The sequence below is a fragment of the Hirundo rustica genome, chromosome 12, assembly GCF_015227805.2.
Source record: "Hirundo rustica isolate bHirRus1 chromosome 12, bHirRus1.pri.v3, whole genome shotgun sequence".
In the NCBI taxonomy this organism is placed as follows: domain Eukaryota; kingdom Metazoa; phylum Chordata; class Aves; order Passeriformes; family Hirundinidae; genus Hirundo; species Hirundo rustica.
The window spans coordinates 14,254,553-14,270,831 of NC_053461.1; the positions used below are offsets into that span (position 1 = coordinate 14,254,553).

The window sequence follows — 16,279 nt, forward strand, 5'->3', positions numbered from 1 at the left end:
CACTGGCTAAAGTGAGTCCTAAGGCTTCCCGGTCTCCAGCATAAGGCTGGACAATTCACAAGTACAGCTTTCCAAGCTCTGCATTGCCACATCTCTGTTAACAACAAAACATTTCACAACCACTGTTTCCCAAGGAGACTGGTACCTGGGGCACACTGTGTGCTAAGTCCAGTGCTGTGTGGCATGGTCAGCACTGAAAAAAACCTTAAAGCAAAGCCTTAAAGAAAGGAAAAGCCAAGCAGCAGGAGCAGATTTGTGCCTGGCTCTTCACATGTGCTCCTGTCCAAAAACCTGTAGCCATCACGGCAGAACCAGGGTCCTGTGGTCCAGGCTGTGGCATTGTGATTTGCTTTTGGTCCCAATCCCAGAGCTGCAACAGCTCATTCCCAGTAGCCTTCTCCCAGTACTTCCCAGCCCACCAGCAGAGGCAGGAGCATCTAACTGGTGGTGGCAGCAGCCCATGGCTCTCACAGCCCCAAAACAACGCAGTCCAGAAATAATGGAACAAAACACCCCAATCCCAGAGCCCAGCTCCAGTGACAGCTCCAGAAAAGTAATTATCCAGGCACAATGATATAACAGCATCTTTATCTGAGTCAGAAGGTGCCTTGCAGCACGTGGGCCAGCTCGTGTCCTTGAAATTACTTAGGTATGTCATGTCTGAGCTGTACCAAGCCCCTGTGAAAAAACCAGCCAAGGGCAAATGCTGCTTGTGACAATCCCACGGAGAGGCTGTTTTAAGCTGTGTAACAAGGAGCTCTGCTGCCCTCCCAAATAGCAGGAGCTACCTCAGGAAAAAACCTTACTACTGTAATCTTGGATTACTCCCTACCACCCAAATCCATCTCATCATAATTAGCACCCATTATTATAAAGCCCCTCTGGCATTTCCACATTTCTCTGATCATTAGACTCCACAGATACTCTGTAGCAAAATCCACTCAGCTGTGTATTTTGCATAAACTTGTTATCTTGAACCACATGCCCTCTCATTCTTGTTACCAGACCCATATTTTATACAACAGCGTTGACACTTCGAGCCTCTTGCAGGAGCCCTCCGAGAGATTTAAATTAAACACAATGCAAGCAGCTCACTGGGAGAAGACAGAAGGAAATCCGAATTCCTCTTGAATTAATTACTAAAATCTAAAAATTTAGCTCGGCATTGTATGGTTTTACCATGAAACACGTCACCCAAAGCCTGGCACAAAATCCAGCTGCCCAGAACACTTTAACAGCACTACAGTGCAGCCAAAAGGTGATCAAGGACTTTGCTTTGAAGTTCTTTATTCCCTCTTACAAGAAAAACACAAGGTGCTCTAAGAGTTAAACTAGAAACACACCCTGGCAGTACCTTAGCACAAAAAAGTCCATTTTTGTTGGAAAAAACTTATCATGGAAGATGAGGTGGCACCAATCTCTATGATCATCTCTAGACAATGAAACACACACCTCAGTACCTCCAGGATAAGGTCCTTCCCCTAGCAAGCAGGTGCTTCATTTTCCAACTAACAATGCTCCAAGCCACCATCCAGCCCTTCCACAGCATCCTTGGGGCTAGTGCTGCTTCCTGCTCCAGGCACAAACCTCAGTATTTTACATTTCCTTGCACAGATGACTTCTACAATCTCAGGGACTTTCACAAGAGTCTTGCAACTCTACAAGCTTTGGTGCTGCTGGGAACGACACCTCTGCACTGCAAACTCCAGCACAGAACTCCCAAGCCCCCAGATCTGCTGCTTTTCTAGAGAGAAGGACTCTTAATTCTGCACCCTCCAATATCACCCATCTTTCAAGATCTTTCTTTTGCTTGGGTCATTCCGAGCATCCTAGGCTGCCAACAGACTCCGTGCCTTCAAGAAGATGAAGACTGCAACCCTTCACTAGCCAGGGCCTCTTCATTTTCTCCTCTCAGCACACTTCAGTCCCCTCTGAAGCTCAGCATAACAGCAGGCAGAGCATTAATCAACACAACATGTGCTTCACCTAACTTCAGCAACCACTACGAATATTTAAGTCTTACATTATGTGCTGGGATTATTTTTATATATGCGCCACCCTGTGTCTTTTTATATACACACTCACACCCCTACATAAGCAAACACACACACAGAGTATTTCATTTATGCAAACTATAATTTAAGAACAGGAATTTTTTTCCCCTTCGGGCAGCTGGAGCAGCAGCCGAGCAGTACAGCAGTGATGCCGAGTGCCCTCTGCTGTACATGAGACAAACACCTCTTTGTTTAAAAATATTCCTTATGTACTTATAACTTTTCTGAGGAAAATATTTATTAACATTACATTTGATCATTTCGAGCACAACATGCAATAATGATGCCACCAGATTTCAGACTGAAAGATTCATGTCTCTTCCAAGTTACACCAGGAGAAAGTAAATCAGTCTGGGCTGGAACTGCACGGGGTCCGATGTGAAAATGTTTTATTTATACACTTGAAAATGACAAAGGGAGATCAGAACAAACAATATAGCTTTATTATTCAGGCATTTATCAGATAGCCTTCACACTTCAGCAAATCGCACATCTATTAGAGGTACAAGCTGAAACTGTCACGTGGCAATGTGAAATCATTTTTCTATTGTAAAGCAGCACAGTTCCTGCTACTGGAAGGAAAGATAATATTAAAACATATTCAAATATATGTGTTTCAAACTGCTACACCTTGTAATAAATTATGCACTCAATATTAAAAATCCAAGCTATGCTGCACAAACCTGACTTTAGAGTATTAACCTTTATTGTCTTCTCACACCCCAGTTCTTCTCATATCCGATATTTAAAGGGGCTGCACTTTAGACATGTGGCCTTTATGGCACCACAGATAATATGGCCCAGCCACAGCACTGTGATGAGTGCTCCCACTGTTTGACAGGTGAGAAGAGAAAGGGAATCAAATCAGCCTTTGTCCCCGTCCTGCTGCTACTTCTTCAAATGTGTAATTTTAAGCAATAGTCAGACTTCGATAAAGTTGGGGTTTGGTAAAAATAGGGATTAAATCATCTGCTAAGAGTCAGGGCAAGATAGGGGACACCGAGCCCAGCAGCATCTCTGCACAGGGCTCCACCTCCACCCAAGGCAGACAGGTCAAAGAGCAGCCAGGTCCTTACAGAGCAAACCCTGCTGCAACAAGCACCCAACAGCCTGGAGGGATCAGAGCAGCACTGTCTGCTACACGAGCATCAAAATCCCAGTAACTTGCACCATGATGTATTTTCTCCCTGTGTCATGCTCCCACAGAAGGAGACATCTTTTTTTAACCTGTCTCTGTGCAGTACCTCAGCTCTGCAAGCAGGGCCCATCTGCTCCGCAGAGCTCTGTGAGGACACCTCCACACTGCCCTCGGAGGGTGGGAAGGGGACAGGGGGGGTCCAAGCACCCTTGGGTGTGGCTTGAGATGCCCAAGCCCCCAGGTGTTTCCACATAGCCACCCTGTCCCTGTCGGGTCAGAGAGCTGGTTGTCAATCAGCACAGTCACACCAGAACAACTGGTTCCTCATCCCTTCCAGAGACTCACTGCAAAACCTCTCCATTTCCAGCATTTGTATTCACTTCACAGCTTGGATTTCCTAGAGGAGGCACTACCCAGGGAAACAAGCCTCCTCTTATACCCTCTGTAAATGAGTCCACGTGAAGCTGATCAAAAATATTCCAGATTATTTTTTTAAACAAAATCTTTTACCAGCAATTTTTTTCTGCCAACAAAACGCTGTGTTTTTTTTATAACTTCTCATCTTGCTCTTCTCAGGGATTCTTGTCCTAGATTCCCTGTCTTGGTTGAAGGCCAAGCATCACTAGCTGAGCCAGAGGGAATATAAAAGCATCTTTCTAAGACGCTATAGAAAAGAAGAAGAATTGGACCCTGGGAGACAATTCGCTTTTATGCCTTGGGTATTTAAGGATCAAACACACATTTGTGAGCTGACACCAGGTATAGAGGTGGCTTTGAGACTTTATGGCACCTAAAGAAGCCTCTCAAGGCATCTTTTTACCAACTAGAGCAGAAGAGAAAACAAGGGGCAGTGACACAATCCCTAGTGTGGCTGCCAAGCCCCTGGGGACAGCAGGGCTCATGGGCCACTCCTGGTGACATCGGGGGCACTTGCAACCACTGCTCCGCTTGCAAAGCAAACAGACGAAGGCAGGGAAACAGGAACCACCCAAGACATGCTGAGGAGGTTTCCTATGGTTACTGCTGCCATGGAAATATTTTTTTGTTGGTTTGATCTAAATAATCTCTGGCTCCTTGGCTGCAGTACGCTTCCTGCAAGGTTGGGTTGGATCCTTAGACCTTCACCCCGCTGCTGGAATGCGAATGCACTGAGCAGTGGCCACCTTTGAGCTGGTCCAGGAGCATCTCAAACCCCAACTGCTTGAGCTTTCCTCTGGACTCCCTGGAGCCTGTGACTTGGTTTCAAAGAGGAGAGGAGGAAAGAAAGTGGAGGGACGGGAAAAGACATCCTTTACTAATTGCTCACAGCTGTGTCCGAGCAGCTCCCACTTCAGCTGCCAGGAGCTGCAGGCTTGTGCTCTCCCCAACAGGCTCCAGAACAACAGAAACCCCTCACAGGGAGAGGGACTCTCCATCCATCCACAGAGCTCTGCACAGGGATTTCAATAATTATACTTATGCACTCCCCTTATCAGCAAGAGCAGCCATTATGATTTTTTATCACCGCAGCGGCAGCGTCCACACAAGGACGATGGATAGCGGATGAAATATTTGCTGCAGTGGCTGAGTACAAAGTGTCTCCCTCCGCAGTGAGAATAATAATTGTCACACTGAGCTCCCCAAGTGATAAGCTCTGGTATCAGGGTCCTGTGAAGAGCAGAGCCACACGTGGGAAGAAACAGCTTCTCTAGCAGCAGAGAGGAGCACCCTGAGCTTTCTGTACACCTCTTGGCCTGAGCACGGGAGAACTGAGAAAGGTTCTGGCCATTGGGGCTGCACTGATGCGTGTCTGGGGTGTGCAAGCATGAGGAAAACGTTCTTTACAGCCGTGCTCATGAGGCTTATCCTGAAATTAGTTTTCCTCACATCAGACAATTCTGCTAATGTTACAAATTCCTCCAACATTAGATAGTGACCGCAGAGATGCTACGAGCACAGGAAGAGTCCGGCTTTTCCACCACCACGGCTGGGAGATTTATTCATTGGAGAAAAAAGCAAATACCCAAATGAGCACCACAAATTGCAAAGCCAGCTGCCAAAGGTCTCAGAAGATACTATCGGCCATCCTTAAACTCGGTGATAGACTTACAAGCCAGACAATGAAAACGCAATTCATTATTTGAAGAGTGACTCACTGGTGTAATAAGGATGGATTACTGGGGGGGAGGGGGTGGGGAGAATGTCTTTGAAAAAGTCTAAAAGACTGCAGAATGACTTTTTAAAGGCAAACAGAAAACGAACAAAACCAAAGAAAAACTCTTGAAAACACTGAACAGACTCTCTACAGTCGAGAGCAACAAAGAGGGCAGCGCCCAGTGGGCGTCAGCCAAAGAGCTGCGCCCGGCCCCTCCAGCGGGGATCCCGGGTTCCGGCCTTGATCCCACCAAAGCGGTGCCTGGCAGCTTTTTCTTTCATGCCACACCGCGCTGCTGACAAAGGCGTGTTGCAAACCCTCTGTATTAAAGCAGCAGGAGTTTTCCTGCCTGCCCGACACACGCCCCACGCAGCGCAGCGCAGCACCGCCGGGTTCCAGCGGGACACATGCCGTGGGGATCCTTGTGCGCTCCTTGTGCAGCGGGCCAGGAGCACCGGCGGGGCAGGAAACCTCCGTGAGGGGATAAGGATGCCGACGGCAGGCATGACAGCTCGGCTTTGCATGTCATAGGACCAGGGCAGTTCCTCATCTCCCACCTCCTCCCTCTCATCAGCTCAGAAGAGGCTTCAACAATCGATTAAACCCATGTCCCTGGGCTTGGGTGGATGCACAGGGAGCTCAGCACCTTACACACCCAGCAGCACGGAGCTGTTAAAGCAGTTCAGCACGTCCCACTAAATCACAGCCTGCACGGCTCCCAAATCCATGACTGCAGCCTCCAGCACCAACGGCTGGCTGCTTCCAGGAGATCCCAGTGCAAGCCAATCCATCCTGCTTCCCGGTTTTGTGGGTCTCTCTCGGGCAAATCCATCTCGAAAGGCTGCACGAGGGAACTGTGCTTTGTCAGTGTCCAGCAGTGCAGCCCCGTGGCTGAGGCACCACGAAAGCACTCCCCAGCCAAATTCTGCCTTTGTGATGGCAAACCCCACGCAGTCAGAGCAGGCAGGTAACATTCGAATCTTTGCATACCAAGAAATAGTTGTAGTCATTTTCAAAACAAACAAACAAACAACAAAAAAAATTAGTTGTAGTCATTTTCCAAAAATACCCAAAAAACAAACAAAAAAAAAACAAACAAAAACCCAAACAACGAACAAACCCCCCAAACCCAACCATATTTTAAAATTGTTTAGAAGTAAAATATCGCACACTCAGAATTCAGTGTGTCTGCTCTGCAGACAGCTATCCATCATCAGTGTAATCGAAAATCACACCAGAAACAGAAAAAAACCCCAAAAATCAGCCCAAATCCCGCAACAGCTTGTAAGTGTTTTTTTTCACACCATTCACAAAAATAGAATCGCACAAGGCCACTTCAGAACAGACAGAAAATCTACCCACACTGCCCGTTCCCTAGGAGAAATTCTGCTTTTCTGGCTTTTGCTGGCAGCTCAGGGGCAACAGAGCCGGGCAGAGCAGCTCCAGTCAGAGCAGCTGCAGAGCAGGGCTCTGTGCTCAGCTGAAATTCAATCAACAAGTGTCCAAACTCCTTTGAGTTCTTGCAATACAATCCTGAGTGGCTTGTAAAGGACTTCAAACAGGCTCCCTGGGCTTGCCCGGAAACGAGTACATACCTCACCTGCTCTTTTGTACATTGCATACAAAAAATTAAAGAATTTATTTTAGGCTTTTTGCCAGGGACAACACTGCCTCTGACACTGTAATGCTCTGGAAATGTGAATACTGTGTCTCCTAGCCAACACAAACAGGATACCTTATCAGTCTTGGCTGTTTTAAGTGCTGTTTCAAGCGCTGTTTCAGCAGCAGGACAGAAAGAAATGGAACCCACAAGTCAGAAAAAACGGTGGGGAGTTCCTTAAACGCAGCTGCGCACTCAACGTTTAGGAAAAAAATTGTCGCAGAGCAGGACAAAAGCAAGACAAAGCTGATACCTACACCACAATCCATCCAAACCCCCATTCCAAAGACCCGGCTGCCCTTTGGTAGAGCTGTGGGAGCAGCATGAGCCATCACTCCTTACCCTTGCACTCCCTACTACCACAGGGGTGAAAAGCCCCCCCAAAAAGCAGACCTGATTTTCCAAACACTTACACAAGTGTTTCATCTCTCAGGTATAAGAAAATAGGACAGCTGAAGTCATTGATGCCAAGCCAAGGGCACACTGCAGCATTGCCCTGAGCTGAGCTCCAGTGCACCCAGCAGCCACCCCCATGAAACCACCCTGGGCACAGGGGCTGAAGGGCACTGACTGCCCCTGAAGAACCTGGCAGGGAATGGCTTCTCCTTTCTGAACCTGTTACCAAATAAGTACACAAAAATAAACTAAAAACAAGCTACTGATACCAGCCGCTTTGTGAAAGGCTTTTAAACCAGCAAACAAACCCAACCTTTGATTTTTTTTTTTCTTCCATCCTCCCTGCCAGCGTGCCAATATCTTTGGGAAGCAGGTGACTCCTGCCCACCCCTAGGCTCAGGCACAGGTACCCTAGGGACAGCAGCATCCTTAGCCCTCTGCAGTCGCTTAGGGACTCACCCCAGGAGTGTTGTGATGGATCTGCACTGGGCTAGACCAGCACTGGCTGAATTTTGCCCATTTCAGCAGGTTCCCAACTGCAAAATAATGAATTTTCTAAATTCAGGCCAGCACAATTCACCATGGCAGTGATAGGATCATCAGCCCATTCAAGATAAGGTATTGCTATTCTCACATCTCCAAATCCTTTCAAATAAACATGCAAGGAAGTGCAGAATATCTGAATCCTAAAGAAGAGAGGCACAAAGCCTGTTATTCATGCCAGGGAAAAGCTGGGAGTGTGTGTGTGCAAGAGACATAACCTATGAAAAATGCTGAAAACATATGGAAGCAATAATCTGTACTTTTTTTTTTTTGGAAGTAGAAACAAATGCTTCAGAGTTCGGTGCTATTCGTTCGTGTGCTGTGTTATAAATATTATTGTTTCTGTTCTCTGGACGAGGAACTAGGCATCAAACTGGAGACCTAAAGGCACTCAGGGATGTATACAGGGGCCTGCTGTGGTGTACCTCCTATGGGCAGGATCAGAGCAGTGGGAATGCAGACAAAGGCTACAAACACACGGAACTTCTCATTGCTTGTTCACAGCAATCTCCAGAGCACTGGGCACTGAACAAACACACAAACAAAACAAACATCCACTGCCACCAGCAACTCCCTGCCCACAGTCAACAGGGCAGAGAAGGGAGTTGCAAAGCGACTTGTGCACCATCGCCCAACAACATCAAACACCACAGAGCTTCTGGTCCACCACCTCGTTTTGGGCCACTTTCTCATGACACGAGTCTCTTTTCCTTGTCCATAGGTTTTTGTGATCCAGTGGTCAACCACAACCCTTTGGGCTCATCACCTGGCAGATCTCTCCTGAGAAGATGAAAAGTTTGTCTTTGCAGACGCTCCCCGATCCAATAAGGCCAGATGAGATCAGACTTCAGCGGGACTGACTGCAGTAGATTACAGCACGATGCTGAGTTATGGAAATAAATAAAAACAACAGTATGCAGCAAAATGTGTTAATGTGGCATATTACTGAATACTACATCAGGTCACATAAATTTGCCCTGGAAGGGAAGGGCCAGTCACGGTGTGCTATACAAACACACACCACTGATATTAAGAGCACGATGTGTGACAGCAGCGTATGAAGAGAAGCAATCTCCCTGGCAAAATGTGATTCCAAGGGACAAAGACTCTATGACGTGTGCAAGGAAAAAGATGCTCCAAGAATAGATGTAAGACATAATCTCACAGTGAAACTAAAACCCCAGCAAACAATTCTTTGTCTTTATGTCATGTTTATTACTGATTTTCAAATGCTTCTGCAAACCAGAAGAATAACTATGGCAACAAAGACTTCTCCAAAGGTTCTCAGACTCTATTTTTAAAATTGTCTTCTCTGTCACAGCATCCAAATTCCTTCCCTCAGAAACCAGCCGTATGCCACTGCCTCTGCAGGCTTTGCTAACCAGGTGGTGCATCCCCTCCTTTCCTCACACCAAAACTCAAATACCATCCTGAGACCGGGGTCCTGTATCTATGGTTTCAGCTGGTGGGATTTGGAGAAGGCAGAGAGCAGGGAACAGCAAGATCTGTTGAACTGCAAGAGTATTTTGCAAGGCTTTCTCCAGGAGAAAACAAACCATGGCTCCGTGTGCTAAACACATGCCAACCTCCAGCACGAAGGATCCACTATTTTAACTGCGGCACTAAGGCTGTAATTTTACTTCACCCAGAGTAAATCTGAAATTAGTTCTTCACAGTAAGCTTAACAGCAGCAAAAGCCAACCATTTGTCACCTTTAAGGTTTGCATATTCACACTAATTGCACCGGTACTAGGCTATAAATTCCCTTCCTTGCTCCTGGACCACCTCCCTGGAAGGCTTTTCTCTGCAAGACATTATGCAAAAGACACTCCTAATGGCTATTCATTCACCAAACTCCAGTGACAGCTTTATTTAATGCCAAAGCTTGTTAACAAGCTGAATGGCACACAGTTTAATGTAATGCAGATCTGATTAGAAAACAGCAACGGGGCTCCTAAGGAGTTCAATTTTTATTGAATTTGATTTCCCCTTTTCCACACAAAGCCACCTTTATTAATGAGGATTTGGTTACGCCATTTCCATCTTCCCGACTGGAGCCCACACAGATGAACTCAGTCCTTTTGCACTCTGCTGACAACCCACCACAGCAGAAAGCGATGAGAGGAGAGGAAGGAGTCGTTTTCCTAATCGGGCCATGAGAAGTTCAGGGTTTTACTGGTTATAGTTTGATAGCTGTGTCTTCATGGACTTCATGGAATTCAATCGTCAGCCTCCTCAGACAAACCACTTACTTTTCCTTCTCTAAGGCTAAAAGATGTACCAAACTAAAAATTGAATTTCTGCCTTACAACAGGAGCTCTGTGGTGTGCAGAAGAGAGCTTTGAGGGAGTAAGATGTAGGCTCTAGTTTAAGCGAGGTGTTTTCAATTCCTTGCTTCCACTAGATTAGCATTAAATATACTGACACTGCTACAGGATAATTCACCCACTACCTTGAATGTGGGATTATAATTCCAGAGCAAAATTATGATGATTCAAAAACAAACCTCAAAAAACAGGGACATTATTTAATTATTTAACAATCTCATTTCATCTTATTTTGCACATCATCTGCAGTACAGAGACTAGGCTTATTCTGAAAACAGTTCTGCAGAATATAATTTATTTCAAGAGGTCTCCCTGCCTCAGGAAGCATGCCTGTGCTGCCAGGAATGATAAATTCAACGAACACTCAGAGCCATCTCTGAGAAAAGTGGCTTTTAAGGCAACAAACAAGCACAGAAATCTTAACTGTCTAACAAAGCAATCTGCCTGCTTGCGGGAGTGCCTGCACAGATCACACCTTAAAGCACAGGTAAGTAGAAAATACACAGTCCAGCATAATTAGGTATAGACTATGCCTATCTCAGCAATGGTTTCAGTGTCTGCAAGTTTATAAATTCCATTTCCCTCAAGTGTTATCACCACTCTGCATCTTTGAAGCAAAAACATCCCATCAACATTTATCAGCAAAATTCTGCTGTCAAAAGATTATAAAAAGCCTTATAAATCTCCACTGGTCAATTGATCTGGATTTATACCCCTAATCTGAGGATCTCCTTGCAAACCCTTGTTTCTTTTCAATCTCATTCTGCACGTTCAGGTGAGCAGCCCCACCACTCCTGCACAGAGGGCACAGGCACCTCAGCGTATTTTCAGCCTACAAACTACAGTGAATAACTTGCCTGCTTACCTATTCCTGGCATCAATAGACCACTGGCCAGCAAAAAATGAACACATTTCCTCTCTATTGTGTTCTGGCAAATAGGCTGCCTTTATTTGGTTTAATTGCGTAATTACTCTTACATCAAGGTAATTAAATGGGAATGTCTGCAGGAGGGCTCTCAGCTCATCGAGTCCCGAGTCCCGGTGTAAGGTCTAACCTGCTCAGCGGGATGCAAACCCGGAGCACACAGGCTGCAATGCCTCTGGGGACTGACCCCACCCATACCCAAAGGGTCCCCATCCTTCTCCTGCCCCAGGGGACATAACCACTTCATTCCCGAGAGAAAGCTGCTGGAAAAATCCAAACTGTTTCAGCAAAATCCTCTCCCACATCTGGGGTTCTTCAGCAAAGGAGATGGTTATGGGTAGTCCTGGCAGGCTGGAGGCTCGTGCACATGGGGTTTGGCAGGACCTGGCCTAGAGGCACAGTGTGCCAATGCAGAGGGCACAATCTGGAAAGAGCTGCAACATCCCTCTCATCTGACACTCCCCAGGTACCTGTGTGCCCCTCCTGCTGGGCCATTTGGCCTCTGGTGGGATGCTATCAAAATTCACTTAATTCTTCAAAAGCTACTGTACAGTTGTACCCACTGACACAACAAAGCATGAAGCACAGCACCTCGCAAGTCCTTGGAGCAAGGGAGAAATACTTGACCACAGCTTTTCTTCTTATCCTGCATTCAGAAGTTCTCCTTGACACTTTTAAGTATTACAAAGCGGCTCTGCAGTGACACGAGGAAACAGCCAAGGAAACCTGGGACAGCCGAGGAGGACCGCGGCGAGCCCCACCTGCTGCTGTGCATCCCTCGGGGCAGACCTCAGCCTATGGAACCTGTCCCACCACACCCTAGGGAAAATGCCAGAGGGATAGATGATTTGCAAAGCTAAACATTAAGATACAACTCAACAGGAACATATCAATCCCCCTCCTGGCTCTGAATCCAAGCTTTAATCTGGTGAGACGCAGCTCTGAGAAGTAGGGCAGAGGTGGGGAGGAACGTCACGCATGGCAGATGCTGGAGAAAAGGGTATACCCTGAAAAATAAGGTTAAAAGGTCGCCAAGGGCTCCCTGGCCTACTAAGACTGCACAGAGCTCCCAGAGCCCACAGCCTAGATTTAATATCACCAAGTCCCAGGTCACTCATCAGCAGGAACTCATTTCGAAGCAGCAGAACATGGGGAGGGGAGAAGGGGCTGACCCAGGGGAAGGCCAGGGCTTGCTGCACTTGGCAGGCTCCGGCACTGTCAGGTTTGTAAAGAGACACAACAGAAATAGCCAAAAATACTTGTGCATTCCTACACACCCCCATCCCTTTCAACAGCTAAATCTCTGCTTGGCATCACCGACGGGATAAATCCAGTCACAGGGGAGGCAGGAGTTTCACACAGCGGTTTGGTGCAGACCGCCAGAAACCCTTCAAGCCCCAGTTTTCCCTTCCCACCCCACCCTACCCCGGTTGTCCCTGACAGGTGAGGGCGGCTTCAGCCCCCGGCACGACCCGGAGCAGCAGGACGAGCTCCTGACCGCAGTGGGGAAGCTGCGAGTCGGTAATTACCAAACCAGTTACCCCAGTCCCGCATCTGGATCCTGCTGCGCCCCGCACCGGCGGCGGCCACGGGCACACCCGCGTGGGGCTGGCACACCCGTGCCCCCAGAACCCCCACCGCGGGTGGGCAACGCGCTTCGGACCAAGGCGAACGCTCCCCGAACAGCCACACCTGCACCCCGGATGCGCACGGAACTGGGAGGGCGCCGCAAAACTCTGCGAAGGGAGAGCCCCGATGGGGGGGACGGGGGCCATGGGATAAGCGGGGGTCTCGCCGGGCCTTACCTCCACTTGTGCAGGGCGAAGCCGGGGCACTGGTCCCCGCAGGTGTTGCAGGGCTGGCCCCGCTCCGGCTCCCCCGACGCCGTCAGCTGCAAGGAACAGCAGAGTCAGCGCCGGCTGCGGGACGAGGGGGACGGGAACAGGCACCCGGGGGATAAGGAAAGGGGCACGCCCGAGGGAAAGGCACCCGCACGGCTGGGAGAGGGCAGGGGAAGGGCCGGAGCGGGGACGCGCCCCAAGCAAGCGGCACACGGGGGCGGCGGGGACCCGCCGGGGCGCAGCCGGAGCGGGCGGCGGGACGGAGCCACAGGTTGGAGCAGAGCGAGGCGGGGCGGGGGGCCAAGGGCGAGGGGCGAGAGACCCCCCGGCACTCACCGAGCGGCTGGAGAGCCGCTTGCGGGAGCCGCGGCCGAACATGGCAGCGCTCCCGGCGCGGAGCCCGGCGCAGCCCAGCCCGAGTGCGCGGCAGCAGCGGCCGCCCCGTCCGGGCCCGTCCCGCCCCTCGGCCGCGCTCCCGCCCCTCACCCGCCCCTCGGCCCGGCAGGCACCGCCCCGGCCCCCCGGGCCCCGCTGTCATCGCTCCCCTTCAGAGTCGGCCGCGCCGGCCGAGCCCTGCCCGGCGCCGGCCGCGGCCCCGCCGCCCTCAGGAGCCCCGCGCTCGGCCCGCTCTGGGGCGGGCAGCGCAGTGTCCTCGTTACGCTCCAGAGCTCGGGTGGCGATAAAGCAGCTGAACTCCCCGAAGGACAGAGGTGGGGCTCAGCAGGGCTGAGGTTACCTGTGTTGTGCAGGGGGATTTTTCTGGCCCAGGCAGGGAGCGATCATCCAGGGTTCCTGCCGGGCGTCTGATCCCCTCTTCATGGAGAACAGATTTCGCCCACAAACACGAGCAGGGTGCAGGAAAAACACTGTCACAGGAAATATATTTGAGGCCTGAGTTGCTGGACCGGGACACAAAGCACCTGTTACAGCTCCGGAGCTCACGGTCCTTCCTGAGCTGCTTGTGGGCCAGCAGGGCTGGGAGCTTGGGATCCGTGGGGCTGGGAGCCTGGGATCCATGGGGCTGGGAGCCTGGGTTCCATGGGACTGTGAGCTGGGATCCGTGGGGCTGGGAGCTGGGGATCCGTGGGGCTGGGAGCCTGGGATCCATGGGACTGTGAGCTGGGATCCGTGGGGCTGGGAGCTGGGGATCCGTAGAGCTGGGAGCTGGGATCCATGGGGCTGTGAGCTGGGATCCGTGGGGCTGGGAGCTGGGATCCGTGGGGCTGGGAGCTGGGATCCGTGGGGCTGGGAGCTGGGGATCCGTGGAGCTGTGAGCTGGGATCTATGGGGCTGTGAGCTGGGGATCCGTAGAGCTGTGAGCTGGGATCCATGGGGCTGTGAGCTGGGATCTGTGGGGCTGGGAGCTGGGGATCCGTGGAGCTGGGAGCCTGGGTTTCACGGGGCTGGGAGCTGGGATCCGTGGGGCAGGAAGCTTGGGATCCATGAGGCTGTGAGCTGGGATCCGTGGGGCTGGGAGCCTGTCATCCATGGGGCTGGGAGCTGTGGGGGTGCCCATGCGTCAGCCCACTCTTGTCATATTCACAGTGCACTAAAAGCAATGCCCACAGCCAACAACCACCCCGTGCCTCTGGGTTTACAATCAAACAGCACGTCTGGTGCAAGGCAGAGCAAAATGAACCGTGGGGAGAGGAGGAGCAGCAAACGCTTCACAGAGCACAGGGCTCCTCGGAAACTCTTCCCCAGTGGGGCTGGAGCAGCTTCATCATTAGCATTTCACAGCTTCACCCGGGGTTGAGCTTGTTTGCAGATCCTGTCAGCTCCTTCTCCTCCTTCCCTGCCTCTTTGTTCCATTGCCTTGCTGCCTCACAGCTGGTTAAAATAGTAACCCTTTGATAATTTCTTTTTTTCCTTTAATCACTTCTCATTTTTGTCAATTTTTCTCTTGTATCTTCCTCCCTGCAAGGCTTAAATGAGGCTGGGAGCTGTGTAGCTGGGGTGGTCTTTTGAAGAGTCTCAGGTAAAAAGTTTTGGGGAGATTTTCACTCTTTCCTGCCATAAATGCTTCCTTTAAAAACCCGAATAAATCAAGCAAACCCAACCCAAGGGGGAAAAAAAGCCCCCACCAAACAAACAAACAAACAAACCCCCAAAAACCCAACCCCCCACCTCCACATAGAAAATTTTATCATGGCAAAAATTTCCTTTTTCACAGGCTTTCTTCATGGCACTGGGAAAATACTGAATGCTCCCTGCTCTGTGTTTCTGTGGTTGCTATTTTTACCTTTCCAAAACCCTCCAAGCTTCCCTCTTTTGCTCTCTTCTGCTAAATACCCTCATCATTTTCCTTCTTGGTTTCTCTCCCAGTTTCCAACTCATACAGTGGTGCATGAATATATTATAAACTCTCAAGGGAAGAGGCGATTTCTCCAAGTATACATTTCATCACACAGTAGGCAACTGTGGGGTTTGACCTCATATTGAAGCATCTCTACCTACAGCCTTTATCCAGTGCTGAATATATTATCAGGGTGCTGAGTTACTGTTATCTCTGCAGAAGGACAGTGGGAATTCAGGGAATGGGTGCCATGCAAGAGAGGGCCTGAGAATCTCCAGCACTTTGGGTGTCTTGCATAAGATTCAGAATATTTAGAACTCCAATTAAAACTGCTGAGATAAAAGCAGTATTGGATACAGGACTTGTAACAAGATTCAACGTGCTGTGGGAAATGCTTTAAAGGTGACCTGCAAATCCTCTTTAATTGCTCTGCTGTTGCAAGAGATGCTGTGCGCCCTCAATAACAGGGCTGGTGAGGACATCTGCTATGAGTTTAAAACAGCAAATGTAAGTCAAAGTTGGAGGATAAATTCCTTGGAGGTGTGGCTGTTCTGAATCACAGCTCCAGTCTTCTGATGAAGATGCAAGGTCCTAAATTGCTACCTAAAACAAGGCTGGCTGGTCCCCTTCCTCCATCCCAAGTTGTTCATGAAGCTACCAAACTTCCCTGTCACCCTGCATGCTTGCATCCACCAGGCTCATGCTAGCAGTTACTGGAGGCACAGGGGGTGGCACAAGCAAAAGGGGGAGGCTCTGAGCACCAAGGCTTGCTTGCATCAGTGTGTTCAGAAAAGGGAAGATGAGAGCTCAGCCTGGGAGTGCAGAAGATGCAGATAAGAGGGGTAAGGGGTGCTCACTGCTTCTGCTCTGCTGTGCCTGCCGAGGGATCTGGGGAGATCAGGTCCATGCAGAGCCAGAAAAATGCTCAGGTAGCCCAGACCCCAGTGAAGTCTGGTCCTTAAGGA

The 16,279-nt window shown here is 49.6% G+C and overlaps 1 protein-coding gene across 2 annotated transcripts in view; it reads right to left on the reverse strand.

Annotated features, from left to right (window-relative positions):
* PRICKLE2 (prickle planar cell polarity protein 2) overlaps positions 1-13,845 on the reverse strand; it is a 103,984-nt gene extending 90,139 nt beyond the window's left edge. Inside the window, exons 1-2 of one of the 2 annotated variants that reach the window (XM_040076149.2) lie at positions 13,755-13,845; positions 12,983-13,068 (exon numbers count right to left, since the gene is read on the reverse strand). Coding sequence is in view for 1 of the 2 variants with exons in the window: in XM_040076141.2 (XP_039932075.1) it covers positions 12,983-13,068; positions 13,355-13,396 (128 nt within the window). In the remaining variant the exon portion in view is untranslated. Of the gene's footprint in view, positions 1-12,982; positions 13,069-13,354; positions 13,397-13,754 lie in introns of those variants that run through there. The other variant, XM_040076141.2, reaches the window with a different exon arrangement.
* Between the last annotated feature and the right edge of the window lie 2,434 nt (positions 13,846-16,279).